Source organism: Labeo rohita, chromosome 21 (assembly GCF_022985175.1).
Source record: "Labeo rohita strain BAU-BD-2019 chromosome 21, IGBB_LRoh.1.0, whole genome shotgun sequence".
NCBI classification, from domain to species: domain Eukaryota; kingdom Metazoa; phylum Chordata; class Actinopteri; order Cypriniformes; family Cyprinidae; genus Labeo; species Labeo rohita.
The window spans coordinates 9,473,659-9,495,423 of NC_066889.1; the positions used below are offsets into that span (position 1 = coordinate 9,473,659).

A 21,765-nucleotide genomic window follows, 5' to 3' on the forward strand; every position below is an offset into this window, starting at 1 on the left:
CATAGCAACTTGTACCTAACATATTTTAATAAAACAATTTAATATTTTAAAAATATGTGCCACTTTTCATGTTTTATTTTGAACTATTTTAACAGAAACTTTATTAAAACAGTTTTTTTCATGCTTCCATAATTTCTATTCACATGAAAAACACAAAATAAATAATCACCCCAATATGACTTACTCTCTAGACCTAATGCAAACTGCTATTTTTGTGTATATATTAGTGGACTTACCATTCACTTGACTGTAGCATAGGGCTCTCATTCTGCGCTATGTGGTATAAGGCACTCATCGCATTCATGTTAAACAGAGGAGGTTTCCTTTCCGCTACAGCAAAAGGAAGAAGCAAAAGAAAGACTGACTTTTACAATGTGAAAATGCGCACAATTCGATTTACAGTCACCATCACTTCTTTGTCACCTAGTTCTATGCAGGTGATCCCAAGAGACCAGATGTCAACCTTTCCATCATACTGTCCCTCGTCCATGGCTAAAATCACCTCAGGGGCCATCCTGAGAGGAGACAGCCATGTTAGTAACTAGGCTGTGTGAATGGAATCATTATTACTCAAAGATAACCAGTGTGCTCACCAATATGGTGTCCCCACAAAAGAGTTTGCTGGAGAGGCAATAGAGGCAGAACCAAAATCTGCCAGTTTAACTTGTCCAGGCTCGGTCAGCAGGATGTTCCCAGCTTTGATATCCCTGAGTGAAGAAAACAATATAGACAAAAGTCAAAATTTAGAGGTAGTTTCCCTCTATTCCACAGACAGTACCATCTGAGGAATTGTTAAATATCTGTGTGACTTTAATATGAGTCTTTTTGAATTCAATAAAAAAAATAAAATAAAAAAAATTGGCTCATAATAGTCATATGCTGGTGAACTGGAATACAGTGGCCTTGCACGTTTGTTGTTCCCAGCATTTAATTCAGTGCAACCTTACATTAAAGCTCAAACAACTTCTTTTGACAGAACATTGTGTTGCAGCTGAATAAAGGTGCAGAAACTTGTCAGAGTATTCAAGGTGATCCGTCACAAGAATGTTCAAAAACAGTTAGCAGAACCAGTGTCATGAAAATCATTCGGTTCCAGTGAAGCTGGTTCTCGATTCCCAACACCACTTAATAAACATGTTCTCACTTTGTAAGACCATCAAAAAAGAAAAAAAAAAAAAAAAAAAAAAAACACAAACCTGTGAATCATGTTATGGGAATGAAGGTATGCAAGACCCCGCAAAGCACCATGGGTAATTGCTGCGATCTCAATTTCCTGAAGGGGCTTCTTGTGAACTAAGCAAAAATGGTAAAGGTGAATGTTCATCAAACATTTTATCAATCATTTACAGTTACATTAATGCATTTGTCAGACACTTGCATCCAAAGTGACACAAATTGCATTCAAGGAACATTAGTTTGCATTTGTTTTGTCAGTTCATGCATTCCCTGGGAATCAACCCATAACTTTATAATAATACACTTAGCTATTAAAGCTTTATTTTGATCATAACCAAAAGTTTGAAAATAAATAAACAAAGCCCATATTTTGAATGAAATATTGATGATGCTTCCAAATGAAATCAAATGTCTAGTATCTTACCTTCAAGGAGGTCAGATGCAGAGCCCAAACAGTACTCCATGACAAGCTGAAGATGGGAAAAGGGTGAATCATAAAGATAAAATGGTTATTGTGTTTATATACTCATTAACATGTTATGCCAAAGAGTGGGAGTGAGAATGAAGAATTTAAAAAGAAAGAGAGAGATCTTACCCATGCTGTGTGTTCCCGCAGGTAGCATCCTTTATACTCTATGCTGTTTGGGTGTTGTATTCTTTGGAGAAACTTGACTTCTTTAATGATATCCTGCCATTTCTAAGTAAAGACAAGAGAACATTAAATCAAACAGTTTCCTTTCAAATCAGCCAGAAAAGACTACAATGAATTCCAACTTTCCACCAGATCACTGCATCCACTACTGACGTGAGCAGACTGGACATACTGACTTACTAGTACAGGTCCTGAAAAGGAAAGTCAGTCCTAAAAGCTTCTGAAGGGTTCTTTGTAGAGATTACGTGTAATCCGATTACTGCTAATCTGAAATTACAAAGGAAACGCTGCCACCAGCTAAAGTATGAATGGCCGCGGAGCTTCACTTCAATCGGTGGTGTTACACAAGATTTAATGTGACCTCAGCAACTGACTTTAATTTGCTTAATTTTACTGTGCCAAGTCACTATTTAAGAATCAAGCCACAGTTGTTTGTGAATGTGAAACAAAGTCAAGTCCATGGGACAAAAGTAATATAATGCAATCACTGTGCCCACCATCAGACGGAAAAGCTGAATCCACAACCAAACTGTTGCATGACTGTATGTAATGACTGTGGAATGTAGGAAAACTGACCTCATTAGACTGTTTCCCACTGTAGGACATCTTCTTGATGGCCACCACCTCTGCGGTCCGCACATCCCGTGCCTGTGCAAGATTCACATCAGATTTCACAATTTAGTCTCCCAAACCTCTCATTATGCTCTGTTGCATGCATCAAAATTATGAATCCTATTATACACACTGCAACATTTGATACATACAAAATACACTGCGCCGAAGCTGCCATGACCGATCTCACGGAGGTCTGTGAAGAGCTTCTCGGGGTCCTCCCTGAAGAACAGCTCTGCGATCTCGGGGTCCTTCAGGCTCCCTGCCCGGCTGGTGGAGGGCATGCTGCGAGCCGGAGGACGCGCCGCGCTCGCAGGGGACTATCTGGCCGTGCGACTGCGACGCGTAAGGCCCCGCTGGTTATTCATCTGCCAGAGGGAGGCAGTGTACGCATAGAGACCTGAGAGGGAACAAATAAACAACTATGTCAACATATGTAATAGGGCTGTCACTATATCATAATTTCACTACTGGCACACTGGTGAACTAACTTTTATTTTATTTTTTAAGATCCAGAGCAGCCCAATCAGAAATAGTTTTACTGTTTACTGCACTTTGTTATTCTAGTTATTAACCTGTAACAGCTAATGAATATGAAGTTACAAAATAAGGTGGATACCTCCATCTACTTTGTTTGAGTGTCAATTAGATTGTTACTGGTGCTGGATTATGTACAATGTTATCATATATGTAGCATCTGAGTTTTTGAACTTACAGCCTTTCGGTTACCTGCCCAGTTCTTTCATTTCCTTTTACAAACTTGCAGGTGGAGCACAGAATTGCCAAAAAGAAAATGAGCTAGATAGATGTTTGTGGTTCCTGAACAGGAACAGACCGAGAGGCCATAGAAACTGTTTTATCTTCAGATTAGGGCTGCACGATTAATCGAGAGCATTTATGAGGCGCGCTTATTAATACACAGAGCCGTAAATCACTGACAAGCTACGCCAAATCGCGCTCATAATCACAGATGAATCGCATTCGATTATGAGCGCGATTTGGCGTAGCTTGTCAGTGATTTACGGCTTTGTGTATTTATTGCTGCTCCAGCTGAACGCATGTGATGGAGCTTTACTACTAATCAAAGTACCGGCTTTACTGACTAAGCGCGCCTCATAAATGCATTCGATTAATCGTGCAGCCCTACTTCAGATACTGATTTTACACAATGACCTGTGACCTAACCTTTGTTTACAGGCTGTAAATACAGTAATGTCAGTGTCAGTACAACAGCTGATAGCTCCCAGCTTTCACACTGACCTGCTCTGCTACATTCTTATCACCTCATCAGGCTTATTCAGGCTTGGAAGGGAACTAAAGCAATGGGTTGACTAATAGTCAAAATCTGGGCGTATTCACGAACAATTAGAGCTGATCAGCTGGATGAATGAAAGACCAATTGTGTGTTGCCCCTTTTCCATTCAAATGGAATTTCCACTGACTTGAAAGCAAAAGTGATGACACAGGTGACAACAACACTTGTGGCATGTTTATCTGTATGACTAGGGAGGTTATGAGTCTTTATGCCATGACAAGCTACTTTTGATGCAACAGACAAACATTAGTTATAAATAAAACGCTATATTTAATACACCAATAAAGTGACTGGAGCTGCTGGGTACTGTGTTGCATCACATATTACCAGTGCAAGCACCCTTGTTGATTACAGCATTGCTTTGTATCAGTTGTTGTTACGTTAAAAACTTTACTTCGACATTATGCCACCCTTAGAAGTGATGTCGAGACCAGAAAATTGGTGCACAACCTATCCTAATATATTGCTGCTTAAAACAAATATACTTCATGAAGTCCATTGTGCGGCCAATTTTAACCATTTCATGGTCCTTTATCACTCCTGTGGTGATTGCTTTAGTCAAAGCATTTGTGAGTAAACAACAGATTTAGCCCTTCAAAACGTATTCCTTAGACATGTGATAAAGGGAAGCTCGAGTCACAAGACAGGTCGTGAAGAGCGACTACCAAATACTCAACACCATGACGTGGTGGGATTTTTAGCTGTCTCCTTGACAAAAGGTGCTCAGACAGACCACTACATTTGTATAGAGAAAGCACTGTTCAGAAAGCAGAAAAACAGAAAGCACTGTTCAAAACTGTTTTCAAAACAGAAAGCACTGTTCAAAACAGAAAGCACTGTTTTTTTTATTATTATTATTGTTTTCAGCGTTCTAAAAACAGAGTGCTTAAGTTTATTTAAAAAAAAAATTGTCTTAGTGTCTTTTTTTACATTCTACGGTCCTCTCTCTCACATTTTTAAACAAAAAACATTCAGTGTAACTGCCCCTTAAAGGTTGGAATACACTACACGACTTTTAAAAACTGAACAGATCATAAAATCCTTGGCCTCATACACTACAGAGCAAGTCTGCAGATTGGACTTTGGACTGGATGGATTTAATAGAAAAATCACATAGTGTATGATGGTCACAGAATCTGATTTTTTTTGTTTTTTTGTTTTGTTTTTTTGCTACAGACTCTAAATCCATCCAGTTGGAGGATATCAAAAACGTTTAATATTTTTGAGCAGATTTTAATTCGTCATGTGTCTCCTAGCAACAGGATACATGTTTCTGTGTGAGTTTGTGGTCAGAGATTGTCTTACTATAGGGAGATGAGAGGGTCTGTATTACTTACTATTTGAGAAAGCGTAATGCTAACTTGGACCACGACACACAATTTACGGATAGCATAGGAATGAATGGGAAGTGCCGTAGACTGAATCCCGCCTGTCGCAAATAGTCAGTGACTTCTCTTACAAAACAGCAGTTTTTTGTGGTAAACGCAAAAAAAAAGTTTAATCCAAAAGTACTGTTTAGTGTAAAACATGTTGAAGATTAGCAGATAGGCTGTTGATTCATTAAATTATAAGATGTTTCCTCTAAAAAGCTGTTTATTCAGCGTAGTGAAGCCTCTCCTTCATTGGAGATCAGATCAGAGTGTTCCGTCCTGAGTTGTACCATACTGTACTGATCCGTACCGCTCGGTGGAAATGAGCCATTAGTGTGTGACAACCAGTTTTTCCTCTGTGACTGTTTACAATCATGCATCTGTTCATGTCATGCATCTCCTTAACAGTTTGGTAGTGTGTGATCCTCACTCATTTAGTGTATGATGTCCCGTTTGTCTAAGTCAGCAAGTGTACAATGAAGTGTATGATTATTTTAAAATCTCTTCAGATTTTATAAATTTTGTACTGTAGTCATTAGTATTGCCCATACAACAGCAATCACCACAATGCCAGGGTGCTGTTGTGGGTGGTTGCCAGGCCCACAGCACTGCTATACAGTTTTTAAGGTGTTTCAAATTGTTGTTATGTGGTTGCTAGGGTGGTTTTTGTCCCAGGATACGGACCCCTCTTTTAGCGCGAGTCTATAGGATTTCCAAATTATCCCCCCATCTGATGCAAAGTTGCTGTGTCAGGCAAAATTTTGGGTGGTTTGGGTTTGGGGAGTATTCTTTCTACAAATTACAGTTAAATTACAGTTAACTTGTAGTTAACCTCATAAGAGAAAGTTTTTCAACATAAAAACACATTTTATATACAAGTATCATGTTGTGAATGGCTGATAGCAAAAACAGTCAGTACTTCACATAAATTCCAAGCTTTTCATGTACAGTAATGACTTTTTTTCAGATCAGACCAACAAACCCCACAGGGCACAATCTTGCCTCACAAGGCTGAGTAAGCCTGATTAAATGTGTTGACTTAATTAACTGATTCGGTTCATGAAAAACTTCAACACTATCAGCTTATTCCACAAAGAAAACAAGTAGCCTCTAAGAAAAATTGCTGAATTACTCAATACTGATGCTCCTCTGGGACCAAACAGAAACAGCTCAGCATTCATTAGGATATGGAGAATACTGTTATGCACCAGAGAATATTTCTAATGTACAATATTGATCTTTACACTGTATGTTTGAAATTCAACTTCTCACAATGGCTTACATTATAATTACTGGTTTATCTTTTTATAGATGCTGTCTATAACAAACTGTACTTAAGTGATGGGTAATTTGAGAATTGCATTTAAGATTACAGAAAATTATAGTAACTTAAAGTCATAAGCAACAACACAATATATCGTAAAAAATAAAAATCTGTGGGTTGCATGGCATGCTAGGTGGCAGTAAACTAACTGCATTCAGTAAAGCTGAGCACTGCAGGCATGTAAGCAAACAGTGTAAATGAAGAGTTCAGATGCAAAACCAGCTAAAAGCCATCTCGGTCAAAAATTAGATAATGATACTGAGTGAATGCTCCTGACACATAGTATACGTCCATCAAACACTTTTACTTCAAACTCACTAAATTCCAGCCTCAGCCCAATCAGAAGTACAAGTACTTACATAGAAACCTATACAAAGTAGCCAGAAAGAAATGCTCATTTTAAAGAAATACGTCAGATGGATTTAGAGGCTTCTGCATCTCAACTCTTCAAATATTAATTGGGGTTAACTAGCAGGGATGCACCTTCCTAACTAGGGCCTGGGTCTCGCATTAGCAACATTTTGTTGCACTGCAGGCCTGAACGCAACTGAAGCTCAGCAAGACAGTCTTGAGACACAGACTACTCCAGTGTGACACAGACAGGAACTTGGCCATGATCTCTCCAGTTAGTCTCAGTGGGAATTCCCTTCAACATACTTAAAAAAAAAAAAAAAAAAAAAAAAAAAAAAAAGAGTGAGCGTGATCTGTTGGGCCTTAATCTCCAATAAGCAGTGTGATTAAAAGTTTGATTTGCCAGGTCTTAAACTCTGTGAGGAATTCACACCATGATTAAATCACTGTCACATAACACGCTGCTACAACCTTTCGGCCAATTTTCAAAACAACAAACTAGGACAGATATATTTTTTGGAGATGTTATTTACTCTGAGGTCATGCTGTCATGCTAGTGCCAAATGATTGTAAGCATACTGACATTCCAGACAGCACTAACAGGAAATGCACATATTAAACACTTATAAAACTGCAAAGAGATTAGCCATCACATCTAGCCTACCTTGAGTTAGACACAATTCAACACCAAAAGAACTGTTGACTGACAAATATCACATTTCCAGGGACTGTAAATAAATTAATTGCTAAATCATACAATCAATGTTCATCTGTTTGTTCCAGTGAGTTATGAAATAGTTTGAAAGGGAGTGTTTCATAACTTTCATAAATTTTCTGCCATGCTATTTAGAAACCAACTATAACAAAGAATAATAAGGATTTTTTTATATAATCTACTGCTGAAACAAAACATAACTTCACAAAGTCAAACAAAAGGTGAAGTCAAGCAGAGAGTTCAAGTTAATTTTGTGGCATTCTTGCGAGTACCACTGACATTCAGCTCAGGCATTTTAACTATCCATGGTATTCCAACTCATCTTATACATGCTTAGATTGTTTCCTTAAAGGAATAGTTTTTTTTACTCCCCCTCATGTCATTCCAAACATCCTTCCTCATGTCATAAAGGAGAAATGCTGCAGATACAGCAATTTTTAATCGATGACAGTTTAGTGACTATGACTGTCAATGACTGTACAGTCATAGTTTTCTGAAGCAATAATATTTCATTTTGGGATGAATTATAGCTTTAACCTGGAAGGACTAGGTTCACTTGCAGAAGACTGTCTGTATAGTCATGTACAACTGAATATGTTGGTGATTTCATTAAAATTCACATTAATAAATCTTCACACAAAATTCCTACGAAAAGATTTTCTCAGCTGCTAATGTCACAATGAAGCTGTTTTCAAGAGTCAAAACGATACTAGACAACACCAGACGTGTTCTTTCCAGCTTGTCTGTGCAAAACAGCATGACTGTCCTTCACTGGAAGCCTCCTGTATTGATCAAGATCTCTGCTGTTAAAACTGTTCACATGACAGAAGGTTCCTCCTTCCTGGTGCAGGTTTCCAGTTTGATTCTCTAAAGGTGACATTCTCACACACTAATTAAGTTCCCACCTGCTAGACAAATGGTTGTTTGGTTGGGGATTTAACACCATACAAACTTTTAAATGGTTCAAAATAGCCTAACCTAAGGTTTTTAAAGTTTGCTTTAGATAAAAACTAAAAAAAATGATTCAGTTAAAAAATATATATATATTTTTTTAGGGAGAGTATAAGCGGAAAAGAGAATTTAAACCAGCACAATTCAATACAAAATATTTAAAAGATACTGGATTCTATCACGAAGAGCATATCAGTGGATCTTCTTTTAATACTAAAAACATTTGTGATTCTGGAATGTCATATACACAGTGTTGAATAGATGACCTGATCAAATCACTGAAAATAAAGACAACTTTTTCATAATACGGTTAATTTTATACCGTTTGTTGCTGGTGCACTGATCCCATTCATCTTCTAATTGCTGATGACATAAAATACTATGGCAGTTTTAAGATCTGTGGCTAGACAAATGTATTTTAGAATAGCCTTTGAGAGATTATATTAAATATGCTGTGGACACTTATTTATGTACATTCAAAACAAAACTGTTAGATACAGTAAATCAAATCACAGCAAGGTCATGATCTCTCATAAATGACTGTCATGCTCCCAGTCCCAAAAACAGTACTGCAAACATAGGTTGATATAGGCTAGCATTATGCATATCTTGACATGCAGTAAAATATCTGTGATTCCGAATGGTTGTTAATCTCGGAAATATTAGTCAAAGCAGGGTGACGTCTGTTTTTATTACCGAGATAAATAACTGAAAATGAGTCTAGTGAACACACTGCAAGTGTCAAAGTAACCGTCACAATTTTAAACGGCAGAAGAAAGAGCATGCATCATCAAGATAATACAACACTGAAAGAGGGACCATTACAAACATCATCAACATTAAGAATTTGCAATCAAGGCCAAGTAAAAAAGAGAACTGATGAACAAGAGCTCAAACAAAAAGTGATTTATAATGGATGATCCAGAGAAGTAATTGCTGTTGCTTGCCCATGTCTTTGTAAGAACTAGATTGGCTGGTAGCCTACAGCAATGCAACCCATTAAAATATTATTGAATAGATCATTATTAATCATTATAATTTGTCCTTTGAAAATGTGTGCCTGAAAGCCTAAACTGATTACATTTATCAATAATTGACGACTGCTGTATATCACTATACAATATAATAAAAAGCATGATGCAGTTCATATGTAGTGCTTTATATACAAATCAAACTAAATATTAAAATTTAACTTGGGCTAGAAAGTAATAACTGCTTCCAAAATTAAGGTGTAAAATTACACCACGATGAATCACACCCCTTTGCCACTTTACCACAAACGTAAACAACAGGGAATTAAGGTACATTTTAGGCACACAAAATTTGTACCCAAAATATAAAGTCAACCCATCCTTGAAAAAACACTAGGCATTCAATTCACAGCTTAAGCAAGTAACAGTATGTACATTAGCAAGGCTTGCAACCAAATACATAAACAAGTGCATGTGCCCCTTGCTAAACAAAGGATACGACTGAAAAAAAAATATTTCATTTAATCAACATGGCTTATACATTTAGAGATATTTTAACATGCAAATAATGGCGAAACTCCATATAAGCACATCGAATCTCGTATATATACATACCGATAGATCCACATTGACAAAGAATGGAAAGAGCAGCGCAGTCTCAATAGGCGATCAATATTCAGGCTGAGCTTCTTTCAGCCCTGAGACGATGCTGTTTGAAAGCGATCTATTAAATAGCGTTAACTACGCTAAAAAGTGAACTGTATTGTCCCTTGGCCAGGTGACGATCATGAATGATGCTTTAAATAGGTATGGAGAAGAGTACAAGGGCTGCTAGCCAGTCCAGTGTGTGTTACGCAATGTCAACACTCTGAGATGAGGAATGCGGCGCGCGTCACTGAATGCAGCTCACAACAAGGGAATACCCAGCTCGATAAACCAAGGATTTAATCAACTGATTAATTGTCATAACAGAGCTGTGGATAGTTAATTTATATAATGAGAAAGGTCTCTATTACTAGGCCCTAAAAGACTTGTTTTTATTTAGTTATCAAAGCCTGCTTGTTGGAAACAGTGCAGTGAACCTGGGAGGGAGTGTCATTGCAATAATATGTGACACTGGACATTGTCGTAAAAACCGTGTGGTTAGTTGATATTTTTACAGATAAATTAAGAACAATTCCATTTAAAAAGTACAATTCAGAAACAAAATTACAATGTTTCCCCTCACCTCTTGGTGTAATTCTTTAAAGCAGGGAACAACTTTGCCAAGTTTAAACATTTGGCTAGTTAGATGAACAGCATTTCTTTCGACGCGTGAATGTCAAAGTAATTTTACCAATATAAATCAACATCACCCTAAACTAAGTTTGTCAACCCTGCATGCTGGCACAAACAGAACTACACTTACCTAACGTTATCCAGCAGCAACACTCTCAAACATTAGTGACAACTGCTATTCGAGAAAGAAGAAACGTTTAAAGTGTGTAATTTGTTTGTTTGACGCGATTAAACAACGCCAAAAGTTGTAGACCAAACCCAACTTAGCCATATTAGCCACATTTTAGCTGAGCAGTTAGTGGAATGTTAGCCAACTTCCTACGACGACAAAATAATGACACAACCGCAACGAGACATCGGTAAGGTCCTGACAAAAACAGATAAACGGCTCGTTTGAGGGTGTAGTTGAACTCACCCGTCCACCAGGCCAGGTTTGAGCGGACTCCAGGAGAAAACCTCAGCGTGCTAATGTGGCTAACTTAGCCCACACCAGCTATCCTGGGAGGAACAGTTAGTGAGAATTCAGGAGAAATGTGTAAACAAAATCACTTCTTGTTTATTCCTTTGGACATTCGACAGATCGTATAGTGGAGAAGAATAATCGGTGTATTTACAGTATCCAGGCCGTCCGGGCTGACAGTGTTGAAGGTGATGACTCACAGGGAATATAAACTAAATCAGCTGTGGCCAGTTTACAGCTAACTCTCCACTCCCAGTCAGTCACTTCCAAAAAATGGCGGCGGGTAGTTTTCACCTCCTTCACTTCGTAGAAAACACGGGAGAAATATTGTAGGTAGGTCCCTAAACAGCACCATGGGCGCCCTCCGTAACCACCCGAGATATGACAGCCCTTCAATGTCGCCGCAGCCGTAAAAGTTCTTCATGCGTGGCGCGTCTGTCGTGTGGCCGGGCAGTGATTTTCATCTCTCTCTCCCTCCCTCTCGCTCTCTATCCATTCTCCTACTGCAGTCCAACCACCACAGAGGCCGTTAACGCAAGTGTAGTAGCGATGTTCGATTCGTGAACCAATCGTTCTTTTGAATCGGATCTTTTCGATGAATCGGTTGAATCGGTCTGAACTAATCGGACTGAATCGGTCTGAGCGGATCCTAAACCAGTTAGTGATGAGACGGGATGATGAAGAGAAATAAACTACTTTAATAATGATTTAATATTGATTTGACAACTTTAATACTGATTTGAGGAAATGTTATGTTAGGGTCACATTAACAAAATTCCATTGCCATAAAAGATCCATTGTCTATTGCCAATAATGTAGATATATGAAGCACAACTCAAAAGGCACTCAAACCAAGCAGGTTTCTGTTGGTAAATGTTCTGAAATCTGCGTGGCGAAATCTTTCTCCTATATTAAATTCTATTCTATTAAACATTCCAGTGAAATATAACTAGATTGTTTGACAGTTTTATCAACAGGCATAAAGATCTTCATTTTTGTAAGGTCTTAATAAAAAAATAATAATTTTGTGTTTTTCAACATGCTAAAACACGCTAAAATGTTTAGTATTGTATACTAAATTGTAAGAACACTTAAGAAGAGATTATGTCAACCCCTCAGAGGACTTCAGATGATGCCAACCCTGAAACAACATACAGCACTACCGAATTTTGCTACTAATTTATAGTGCTCTTTGTCTGTTTGATTACGTCATTAATTGATCTTTACCATACATCTCTGCCATATGTACATCAACTTGACATAGTCACCACAGCTACTACTAAATATATTGTAAAAACCTTAATTTGCTGTAAAGTGCTTTGCCACGATATGTATCGTGAAAAGCACTATACAAATAAATTTGAATTGAATTGAATAGTATTCATTATTTTAGTATTCACATAAAATTTAGAACAGTTCTAAATCACTCTTTGATTAATAATTAATGTCTGTAGTAAACTGAACTGGTTGGCAAACCATGAAATTATAGGCTATATAAACACTCTTATTAAATTTATTAAAACGCAGTAGTATTATAATAAAATGTGTATGTGCGTGCAGGTGGCTTTATTGGAACGTTCACAAATAGTATACAACGAAAAATAGTATACAACGCCGGGATGTCATGATGTAAAAAAAAAGATCGCTGAATCGCTCTTTTGAACCGGCTCGAAAGAACCGACTCGCGGGAATGATTCGGACTAGACTCTAGTGAAGATTTACTAGAGTGAGGCGTTCACAACCAGCTGGGCGGGGATAAAACAAGTACGGACTTTTGGAGGTGAGCTGTCTTTTTCAGTAGTAACTGCACTAAATCGTCATTGTGATGGAATCTCAAAGTAGACAAAAGGCTTAGACCAAAAAAATAAAAAAATAAAAAAGCAATTTATCTGTCCATTAAAAAACCCTGCAAATTCTAAACCATATATACTATAACTTTAATCAATATGCTCCAAGCCACAAGACGCTAGACTAGCCAATACTTTAAGATTTGCAGGAAATGTTTGGTCTTTTATAGAACAGAGGACTAGTTCAGTGTTTTTATTCTAGTGAGAGTGAGAGACTGCAGTTGTGTGCTGAGCTTCTTAGCTGATTAACATGTAACATTAGGCTTGGTTTCCACAAATAGCTCTAAGCCACCCGCCGGTCAACAAATTCATATATTCCCACACTGCCCAGATAATAACCCACTCAAAGAGCCAAACCCAAATAGCATTGCTTTCTTTTTCTTTCTACTTCACTGTACAATATAATCTAGCATAACAAGAATCCATACCTATGTAAAACATGCCTGGGCTGTCTCATAAATGTGACAGACAGGCAAAACTGGTTTTATGAACTTGAGATCTGTTGTGGTTGACACAGATGAGTCGGCACACATCCGTGAATATTTCTCTGTAGACTTTATTGTTGACATTCTTTCATTTCTGTATGAGACCTACTTACTAAAATAAGATCTGTCAAAATAAAATAAAGTGAAAAATAAAGCAGCATGTTTCGTATTCTGATGCAGTTTTACTTTAACTTTTCAGCAATTTGTGATTTGTCCTGTAGATGGAGATATTGTGAAATCTTGCTTCCCATTTGCCAGAAAGGTTCTTTTGTATTATACTTAAGGGTTGCTTGTTATTATATATTATATCAGTAAAATATTTTTTACAATAGCCCTATAACTTCAACAACTTTCATTCTTGATTCCTTTGATATAGTTTTTAATATTATTAAATCAATACTGCACCTGAATGAAATGATTATATTATACAGGATTTTATTTGTATTGTATCTAAGGTGATTGACAGATTGTGTTTATTAAATTTCAGTGAGCATATAGATTAAATAAGCTTGTTGGTTTATTTGAGATGTATTTTTTTAGACAGCTGTTGACAATTAAAGAAGTTTAAAGGAATAGTCCATTCAAGATATCGATGAGTTTGTTTTTTCATGGGAACAGATTTGGAGAAATTTAGCATTACATCACTTGTTCACCAGTGGATCCTCTGCAATAAATGGGTGCAATCAGTGTCCAAACAGCTGTTAAAAACATCACAATAACCCACAAGTACTCCACATGACTCCAGTCCATCAAATAACGTCTTGTGAAGTGAAAAGCTGCATGTTTGTGTGCATTCATAACATTCCTTTCTCCCATTCCTTAAATAATCTTGGTTTAAGATCCAAATAGTTTGGATATATGGGGACATCTTAAGTAATCGTAGTTTTGCTGGTTTATTTAAATATTTATTTGCTGGTTTATTTAATTAGTGACAGTGCAGAATCTGAAATATTCCTGATTTATTTTATACAAAGGGGGTACAAAGAAACATGTTCACCTTTTGTTTGTGGTACCATAAGATATCACAATGGAGAATGTCTACTGTTATTGATCCCACCTGTTTACAAACACCTCCACTGGCTATCAACTTTCTAAATAACAGCTGATCCATATATTTTTTTTTATCTCTCTCTGTTCATTGTGTAATCAACGGATGCTGAGGTTGCAGATAACAGTACATTAAGTTATACAGACTACCTCTAGCTTTCACCTCTCATGTAACTGTCTAAACAACTATGAAGGATATTAGTCTTGGGATTAATGTAATAGGCTTAAAATATGTATTTTAATTATATGTAGCCAGTATGTGTTTTACATAAAGTTTATTTGCTACATTTCAGTTCACTACAAATATGAAAGATAAATGTTTTTAAGTATATGCTGTGGTATAGATGTGCAGAACTATAACAGTGAAACAATGTAAGCTATACCTGTTCATATCTGCAGGCTCTATTGGTTGTTTGGGTGTTGTCTTTATTATATTTTCAACTCAAATCCAAGGTCACCTATGAAGTACATGATTTATTTTTTTTTATTAATTGATCTCCTATTAATGGCAGTTGAGTAGTCTATTTAACCTCGTATAACAGTTTGCACAAAATGGAAGCTTATAAAGCAGGTACTTGGCAGTATATTACATTCCATCCCCAATATGCCAAACAGTGTAATCGAGCCTACAAGTAATAGCACGCTCTGTCATACCACGTGATGAGGATCATCCGAATCTGCGTGATAACAAGCGCGACAACAACGCTGTAGCTATAGATACGAAATGGATCGTAATGTGTTGAATAAGTGAAATACGACATTCAGTCCACCTCAAGTCGGGATTGAACGCTGTACTCAAGCTGTATGGTTGTTGATTGACTTATTTTCTAATAATGAAACTGTTTAACTACTTACTGAAAGATGTCACGCACAAAATCGAGTATTATTCAAGGTTCTCGCCCTCACCGATGTCAATCAAGCAATTTCTGGATTTTGGTGAGTAATGAAATATTGTAATAAACGCATACCATTCAGGTAAACAACCGCTACTGATGCAGCAGTGTACGATTAATGTACGATTGTCTCGTGCTGAACCTGCCTTCAGTGATTTGTCTTATGTTAAATATTTTATTTTTAATCTCACCACATATTCCGCGTGATTAAATCAACATGTTGTCTATATTTATACTGTATATTAACCTTTAATGTTAAGGTCAAGTGAAAGCTAAAGCTCCGTTGGCACAGCACTGCCATCAACTGAATAAAAATAGACTCTCCATTCGATCACACAGTGTCATAACTTCATTAACTTGGTCCAGCTTTGCAAAGGATAATACGTGATTTTGGTATAAATAATTGCATTATTACACAACTTATAACTTATAATATTTGTTGTTCTGTTATGCATAATTTTATATATATTTTATGCAATATTTTATATAATGTTCTATCTATTTGCTGATTATATTTATAATGTCTTCTTGTGTCTTCTAATCTTTTGCACTATACAATAGTTGCAATTCTGCTGTAAAAGTGCACACTCATGCATACAGAGACTCAACAGGCGCATCATTAGCAAACAAAGAATAACTTGTTCTTGTGTCTTGTTTAACCAGGCAGGGAAAATGCATGTGAAAAAACCTCCTACATGTTTCTACGGAAAGAACTTGCAGTAAGGTTGGCCAATACGATGAGGGAAGTCAACTTGTTGCCCGCCAGTCTTCAGACCCAACCATCTGTCAAACTGGTCGAGTCCTGGTGAGGAAGGCAGGTGTGATGATGAGTGTGAGCTGTGAGTAAACAGTGACTGGGTTTGGTGTACAGTGCTCAGGGTGATTGTCTTGAAAAAAATATGTGCCTAGAAAAAAAAACATCATGTTGTAAATGTAGGATGAAGTTAAAAAAGCTTTGTTCCACATCCTGTTTGTTCATTTTGACAGAGGTAAGTCTGTTTTTTCCCAAGGTTTTTTTCTTCATTTGTGTCACCTAACAGAGTTTGGGTTCCTGGCCACTGTTGCTTTTTGACTTGCTTTTTGACTAGTTGGGGTCAAAACAACATTTAATGTTCAGTAATATTATCAATTTGACTGCACTGACTCTTGAACTTGGAACTGAATTGATCTGAATAATGACTCTGTTGTCTTCAGTAGTGCTGCGTTATAGCTGAGTTGCTTTTGTTCATAACTGATGAATTTTGCATCATCAGCTGTAATATTGAATTGAATTTAATCAACATTTAACTGATTGAAGCTGAATAACAACAATGCTGTCTTCATTTGAGCTGCTTATCATTAAACTTAACTTGTCTTATGATTTGTCAACTTTATTGTTATTGAACTGAACTGAATCAACACTGAACTGTTTTGAGACTAATGATAACATTATAGTCTTGTGAGAGCAGCTTCACTGCAGAATTTGGATTTGCTTCATATTTAAAGTTTCATAATTGATTGTTACTTTCCTGTTTAATACAGTAAAGCTGCTTTAAAACAATCCTTAATGTACAAAGCACTGTATGAAGGTGACTTGACTTAATTATTCCACAACTGGCATTATTGTATTACTGTAGTATGCAACATTGTTATGAAGTGAGTGGCATCCAGAGATCATCTAAAAAATGCGTTTTACATTTTGGCAGTCTGATCATATTTTAAAATTGCGTCTCAGACTGGAAAAGAAAAAAACAAAAACATCGTTGTAGAACCATTACCACCAATGGACTCTACGATCAATTTTGCTTACGATGCTTTTGGGAAACGCAGTCCAGATAACTGCAGAAGTAGTAAAGTGTCATATTCTGCTTCATTTTTGCAAATGTAGTCACTTATCTAAATATTTAGTGTATATACTGTGCAGAGTACACATATTGTAAACTGAATTTGTAATCTGCATTCGTTAGAACGCTAATTCCAACATGCTGAATATGACATGAGCAATGTTTACGTTTGGAAAATAATTCACATACGCCATCTAGTGGGTATGAAAGGAATAACAGAGTAGCCATACTATGTTATATAATACAAAACTTTAATACAAGTCTTGTATTATGTAACTTTTTAATGTCTGTTTTTCACTGTGAAATCAGGTACAGCCAGAGCTTTGAAGAGCTGTTAGAGTATGAGACAAGAAGTCCAGAGGATCCCCACACCCTTAATGAGTGAGTCTGCAACTTTTTCAAACATGCTGTCCTGTTTTTCAGTGAGCACAGTTTTGCAAGGGAAAGTGTAAAATGATTTTCTTTTATCTTGCTTGCTTTAAACCTGTGAATTTGTACTGAACATGCATATTTGCTCTGTTACTTTTACCCAAATGCTGCATAATTTGGTATAACAAATCAAACCTGATTATGTCTCAACACTGAAGTCCTCAAGTGGTAAACAACTTATTATTGTGGGCTTCAGCTTCCTAGAGATCCTGATTAAGATTCGGAACAGGCACAATGATGTGGTGCCCACTATGGCCCAGGGTGTCATCGAATACAAAGAGAAGTTTGGTTTTGACCCATTTATCAGCAGCAATGTGCAGTACTTCCTTGACCGCTTCTACACCAACCGCATTTCTTTCCGCATGCTCATCAACCAGCACAGTGAGTGACATCACATTCATGTTGGTTAAATGTTAAGCAAATATAAGAAATGTCTTTATATTTTCTCAAACCACTGAAGTACAGCAGTAAGCAGCTCTCTATTCTGTTGTAGCTCTTTTGTTTGGTGACTCTGCTTGTCTTGCGCAACCAAAACACATCGGAAGCATCGACCCAGCCTGTAACGTGGCTGAGGTGGTGAGAGGTGAGAAAAAGATATTGAAAATGCACAGATACATATAACAAACATAGTTCTGAAGATTCTGATCTCTTATCCCAGATGCATATGAGACAGCAAAGATGCTCTGTGAGCAGTACTACATGACAGCACCTAAACTGAAGATAGGAGAATTCAACTGTGAGACTGTTATCTGTTTTATTGTCCTTAATTATACTTTTAAGTTATATTTTCTATGTATGATGTATAATCTATCTGTGCCTTCCTATCTTGTTTCACTCTGTCTGCTAGCCAAAGCTCCAAAGAAGCCTATACAGGTGGTCTATGTGCCCTCTCATCTTTTCCACATGCTGTTTGAGCTCTTCAAGGCAAGAAAAACAGAAAAATAGTTGGCTAATTTAAAAGGAGAAAGAAAACTGGGTAACACTGGGTACAACAAGGTTCAATTTGTTAACATTAGATACAAACAATGTATACATTAAACAACACATTTGATAGCATTTATTAATCTAGGTTAATGCTAATTTATAAATAAACAGTTATTCATAGTTAATTGATGTTTAATTATAATACATTAGAAGGGAACTCAAAAATAAATTATTTATTGAAACATTTTGCACTCATTATTTTTTTCAAAGTATACTTTCATCAGAAGGAGAGCAGTATGAATATAGTTAATAACATCAAAACTAAAACAATTTAGAAAAACAAAAAAACTACTAAATATCTTATTAAAATTAAAACAGAAAATATAAAAAATAAAAATGTATTCGAAATATTAGTAAAAACTGTAGTAGTTTTTAAATTATACTAAAATAACACTGATAATCATTCATAATACCATTCATAATCATTCATAATAACTGATGTTAATTTATTTTTTAAATATAAATATTAGTATATGTAGAATTCACAGTGAACTCAGATTAGTAAATGCTATACAAGTATTTTTCATTGGTAGTTCATGATATTTAAAGTTAATGAATTGACCCTTTTTATAAAGTGTCACCAAATCTTTGTTCATATTTATTTTTAGATGATCTTTTTTTCTTTCACGTTTTACAGTGCCTTGCGAAAGTATTCATACCCCTTAATTTTTTCACGTTTTGTTATGTTGCTGCTTTATGTTAAACTGCTTTAAATTACTTTTTTCCCCCACATCAATCTACACTCCATACACCATAATGGCAAAGCAAAAAACACATTTTTAACATCTTTGCAAATTGCAAAGTCTTTGCAAAACGTCTTAATAAAAGGTCTAACAGCTAAAAATGCATATCAGAGCAAAAACCATGCCCTGAGATTTAAAAAAAAAACTGCCTGTAGAGCTCAGAAATAGGATTGCATCAAGCCACACATCTGGGGAAGAGTTCAGAAAAAAATTCTGCTGCATTGAAGGTTTAAAGAGACATGTACTCTCCATTACCCTTAATGGAAGAAGTTTGAAACAACCAGGATTTTTCCTAGAACTGGCCTCCTGGCCAAACTGAGCAATTGATGGAGAATGGCTTTGGTTAGAGTGGTTACCAAGAAGCTAATGGTCACTCTAGTTGAGCTCCATGATCATAAATGGAGATAGGAGACAGAAGGACAAACATCACTGCAACACTCCACCGATCTGGGCTTTATGGCGGTGTGGCCAAACTCAATCCTCTCCTCAGTAAAAACACATGAAAACACACTTGGAATTTGCAAAAAAAACTAAAGGACCCTCAGACTGTGAGAAACAAGATTCTCTAAGCTGATGAACCTCAATTTCAATCATGATGTTTGAAGGAAACCAGGCACTGCTCATCACCTGAAGAATACTATCCCAAAAGGAAAGTTTGGTGGTAGCAGCCTCATGCTGTGGGGCTGTTTTTCAGTGGCAGGGACTGAGAAGCTTGTCAGAGTAGAAGAAAAGCTCAGTGCACCAAAATATTGAGACAGCCTTAATGAAAACTCAGTCCAGAGCATTCAGAACCTCAGACCGGGCAGAAGGTTCACCTTCCAACAGGACAATGACTCTAAGCACACAGCAAGAGTGGCTAATAGACAACTCTGTGAATGTTTCTATGAGTGGCATAGTCACAGCCTGGACTTAAATCCCATCAAACATTTCTGGAGAAACCTAAAAATGTGCGTCTGCCCCTATCCAACAGAGCCTGAGAGGTGAGGAGAAGAATGGCGGATAATTGTCAAATGTAGATGTGCAAAACTTGTTGCATCATACCCAAAAAGACTTGAGGCTAAAAAGGTGCTCTTTTTTTAGCTTTTTATTTTTATTTATTTATTTATTTATTTTAATAAATTTACGAAGTGACAATTTTGTTTTTGGTTTGTCATTATGGTGTATGGAGTGTAGATTGATGTGGGAAAAAATAATTTAAAGCAGTTTTACATAAAGCAGCAATATAAAACAAACAAGAAAACAAAGGGGTATAAATACTTTGGCAGGGTACTGTATGTGGAGTTTTGTCAGCTATTTTATTCTTTTTACTTTCTAACATCTTTTTGGTAAGTTACTGTATTATGTGTACATGTGCAGAATTCCATGCGGGCAACAGTGGAGCTCTATGAAAACAGCAGTGAGGGGCTTCCTCCAGTGAAAGCAATGGTTACTCTGGGAAAAGAGGATCTCTCAATAAAGGTTCCACACAGGACTGTTTCACAAAAACATGAATATTTATGGCGACTTATTCAAATCAAAGCTCACAGTAAATCTGCACTTTATTAATCTGATGTTTATGTGTCTTCTTAGATTAGTGACAAAGGTGGAGGTGTCCCCTTAAGAAAGATTGATCGTCTTTTCAATTACATGTATTCCACTGCTCCAACACCACGTCTGGATCCCTCACAAACTGCTGTCCCCTTGGTAACTTCCCATCAGACAGCATAAATCTATATCTGCATGTGTAGTTATATAACCTGTTTATATTGTCTCCGCAGGCTGGTTTTGGCTATGGACTGCCGATTTCTAGACTCTATGCACGCTACTTTCAAGGAGACTTGAACCTGTACTCGGTTGAAGGGTTTGGGACAGATGCAGTAATTCATCTTAAGGTATTTGCATTGACATTTCTATCTGTGAAGCGCTTAGAAGACATTAGCTTTGACTAGAAACTTGGAAATGGTTTTCTTCCCACTCTCACCAGGCTCTTTCTAGTGAGTCTTTTGAACGTCTTCCAGTCTTCAATAAGTCAGCATGGCGACATTACCAGACAGGTCCTGAGGCTGATGATTGGAGTAACCCGAGCAGTGACCCACGAGATGCATCCACGTATAAAGCCAACAGATGACTTTATTGGCAACTTTATTGTACCTGCCACAGTAATATTGATGGAATTACAGCAGCCAAGCTTATATGAAACACTGCCAGATAATGAAACTTAATTGTAGGCCTTAATAGTACTTGCTTACTGCCATTTCTAATTCTCCAAAAACAATAGTTTTAAATTAGTGAGAGTGTGAAGGATTTTTTTTTTTTTTGCTTCTGTACTCTAAATTTTTTTTTCCTTTTTTTTTGGTGTT

At 36.7% G+C, this 21,765-nt stretch overlaps 2 protein-coding genes across 3 annotated transcripts in view; one reads left to right on the forward strand and one right to left on the reverse strand.

Annotated features, from left to right (window-relative positions):
- Positions 1 to 10,253, reverse strand: part of taok1b (TAO kinase 1b) — a 24,092-nt gene extending 13,839 nt beyond the window's left edge. Inside the window, 9 exon segments of the mRNA XM_051093841.1 lie at positions 237 to 330; positions 424 to 515; positions 594 to 707; positions 1,197 to 1,293; positions 1,601 to 1,646; positions 1,772 to 1,873; positions 2,405 to 2,476; positions 2,593 to 2,840; positions 10,053 to 10,253. Of these exon segments, the coding sequence (XP_050949798.1) occupies positions 237 to 330; positions 424 to 515; positions 594 to 707; positions 1,197 to 1,293; positions 1,601 to 1,646; positions 1,772 to 1,873; positions 2,405 to 2,476; positions 2,593 to 2,724 (749 nt within the window). The 5' untranslated portion in view covers positions 2,725 to 2,840; positions 10,053 to 10,253.
- A 4,974-nt stretch (positions 10,254 to 15,227) lies between these two features.
- pdk3b (pyruvate dehydrogenase kinase, isozyme 3b) lies at positions 15,228 to 21,719 on the forward strand. Of its 2 annotated transcripts, none has more exons than XM_051093844.1 (11): positions 15,228 to 15,490; positions 16,111 to 16,252; positions 17,580 to 17,651; positions 17,896 to 18,080; positions 18,193 to 18,282; positions 18,358 to 18,435; positions 18,547 to 18,623; positions 20,783 to 20,884; positions 20,996 to 21,109; positions 21,184 to 21,297; positions 21,390 to 21,719. In XM_051093844.1, the coding sequence occupies exons 1-11, from the start codon at positions 15,388 to 15,390 to the stop codon at positions 21,531 to 21,533; spliced, it is 1,221 nt and encodes a 406-aa protein (XP_050949801.1). In that variant the 5' UTR covers positions 15,228 to 15,387; the 3' UTR covers positions 21,534 to 21,719. The 2 variants fall into 2 exon arrangements, with proteins under 2 accessions (XP_050949801.1, XP_050949802.1); XM_051093845.1 differs by lacking the exon at positions 15,228 to 15,490 and adding an exon at positions 15,795 to 15,840.
- Positions 21,720 to 21,765: the final 46 nt, after the last annotated feature.

What these genes read in the sequence shown, in the direction of transcription:
- pdk3b (XM_051093844.1), top strand. Translation starts at nt 15,388, where the DNA reads ATGAAACTGTTTAACTACTTACTGAAAGATGTCACGCACAAAATCGAG. An exon ending in TGCTGTTTGAGCTCTTCAAG is followed by an intron (nt 18,624 to 20,782) that starts GCAAGAAAAACA and finishes GTACATGTGCAG; the next exon opens with AATTCCATGCGGGCAACAGT. An exon ending in CACAAACTGCTGTCCCCTTG is followed by an intron (nt 21,110 to 21,183) that starts GTAACTTCCCAT and finishes TTGTCTCCGCAG; the next exon opens with GCTGGTTTTGGCTATGGACT.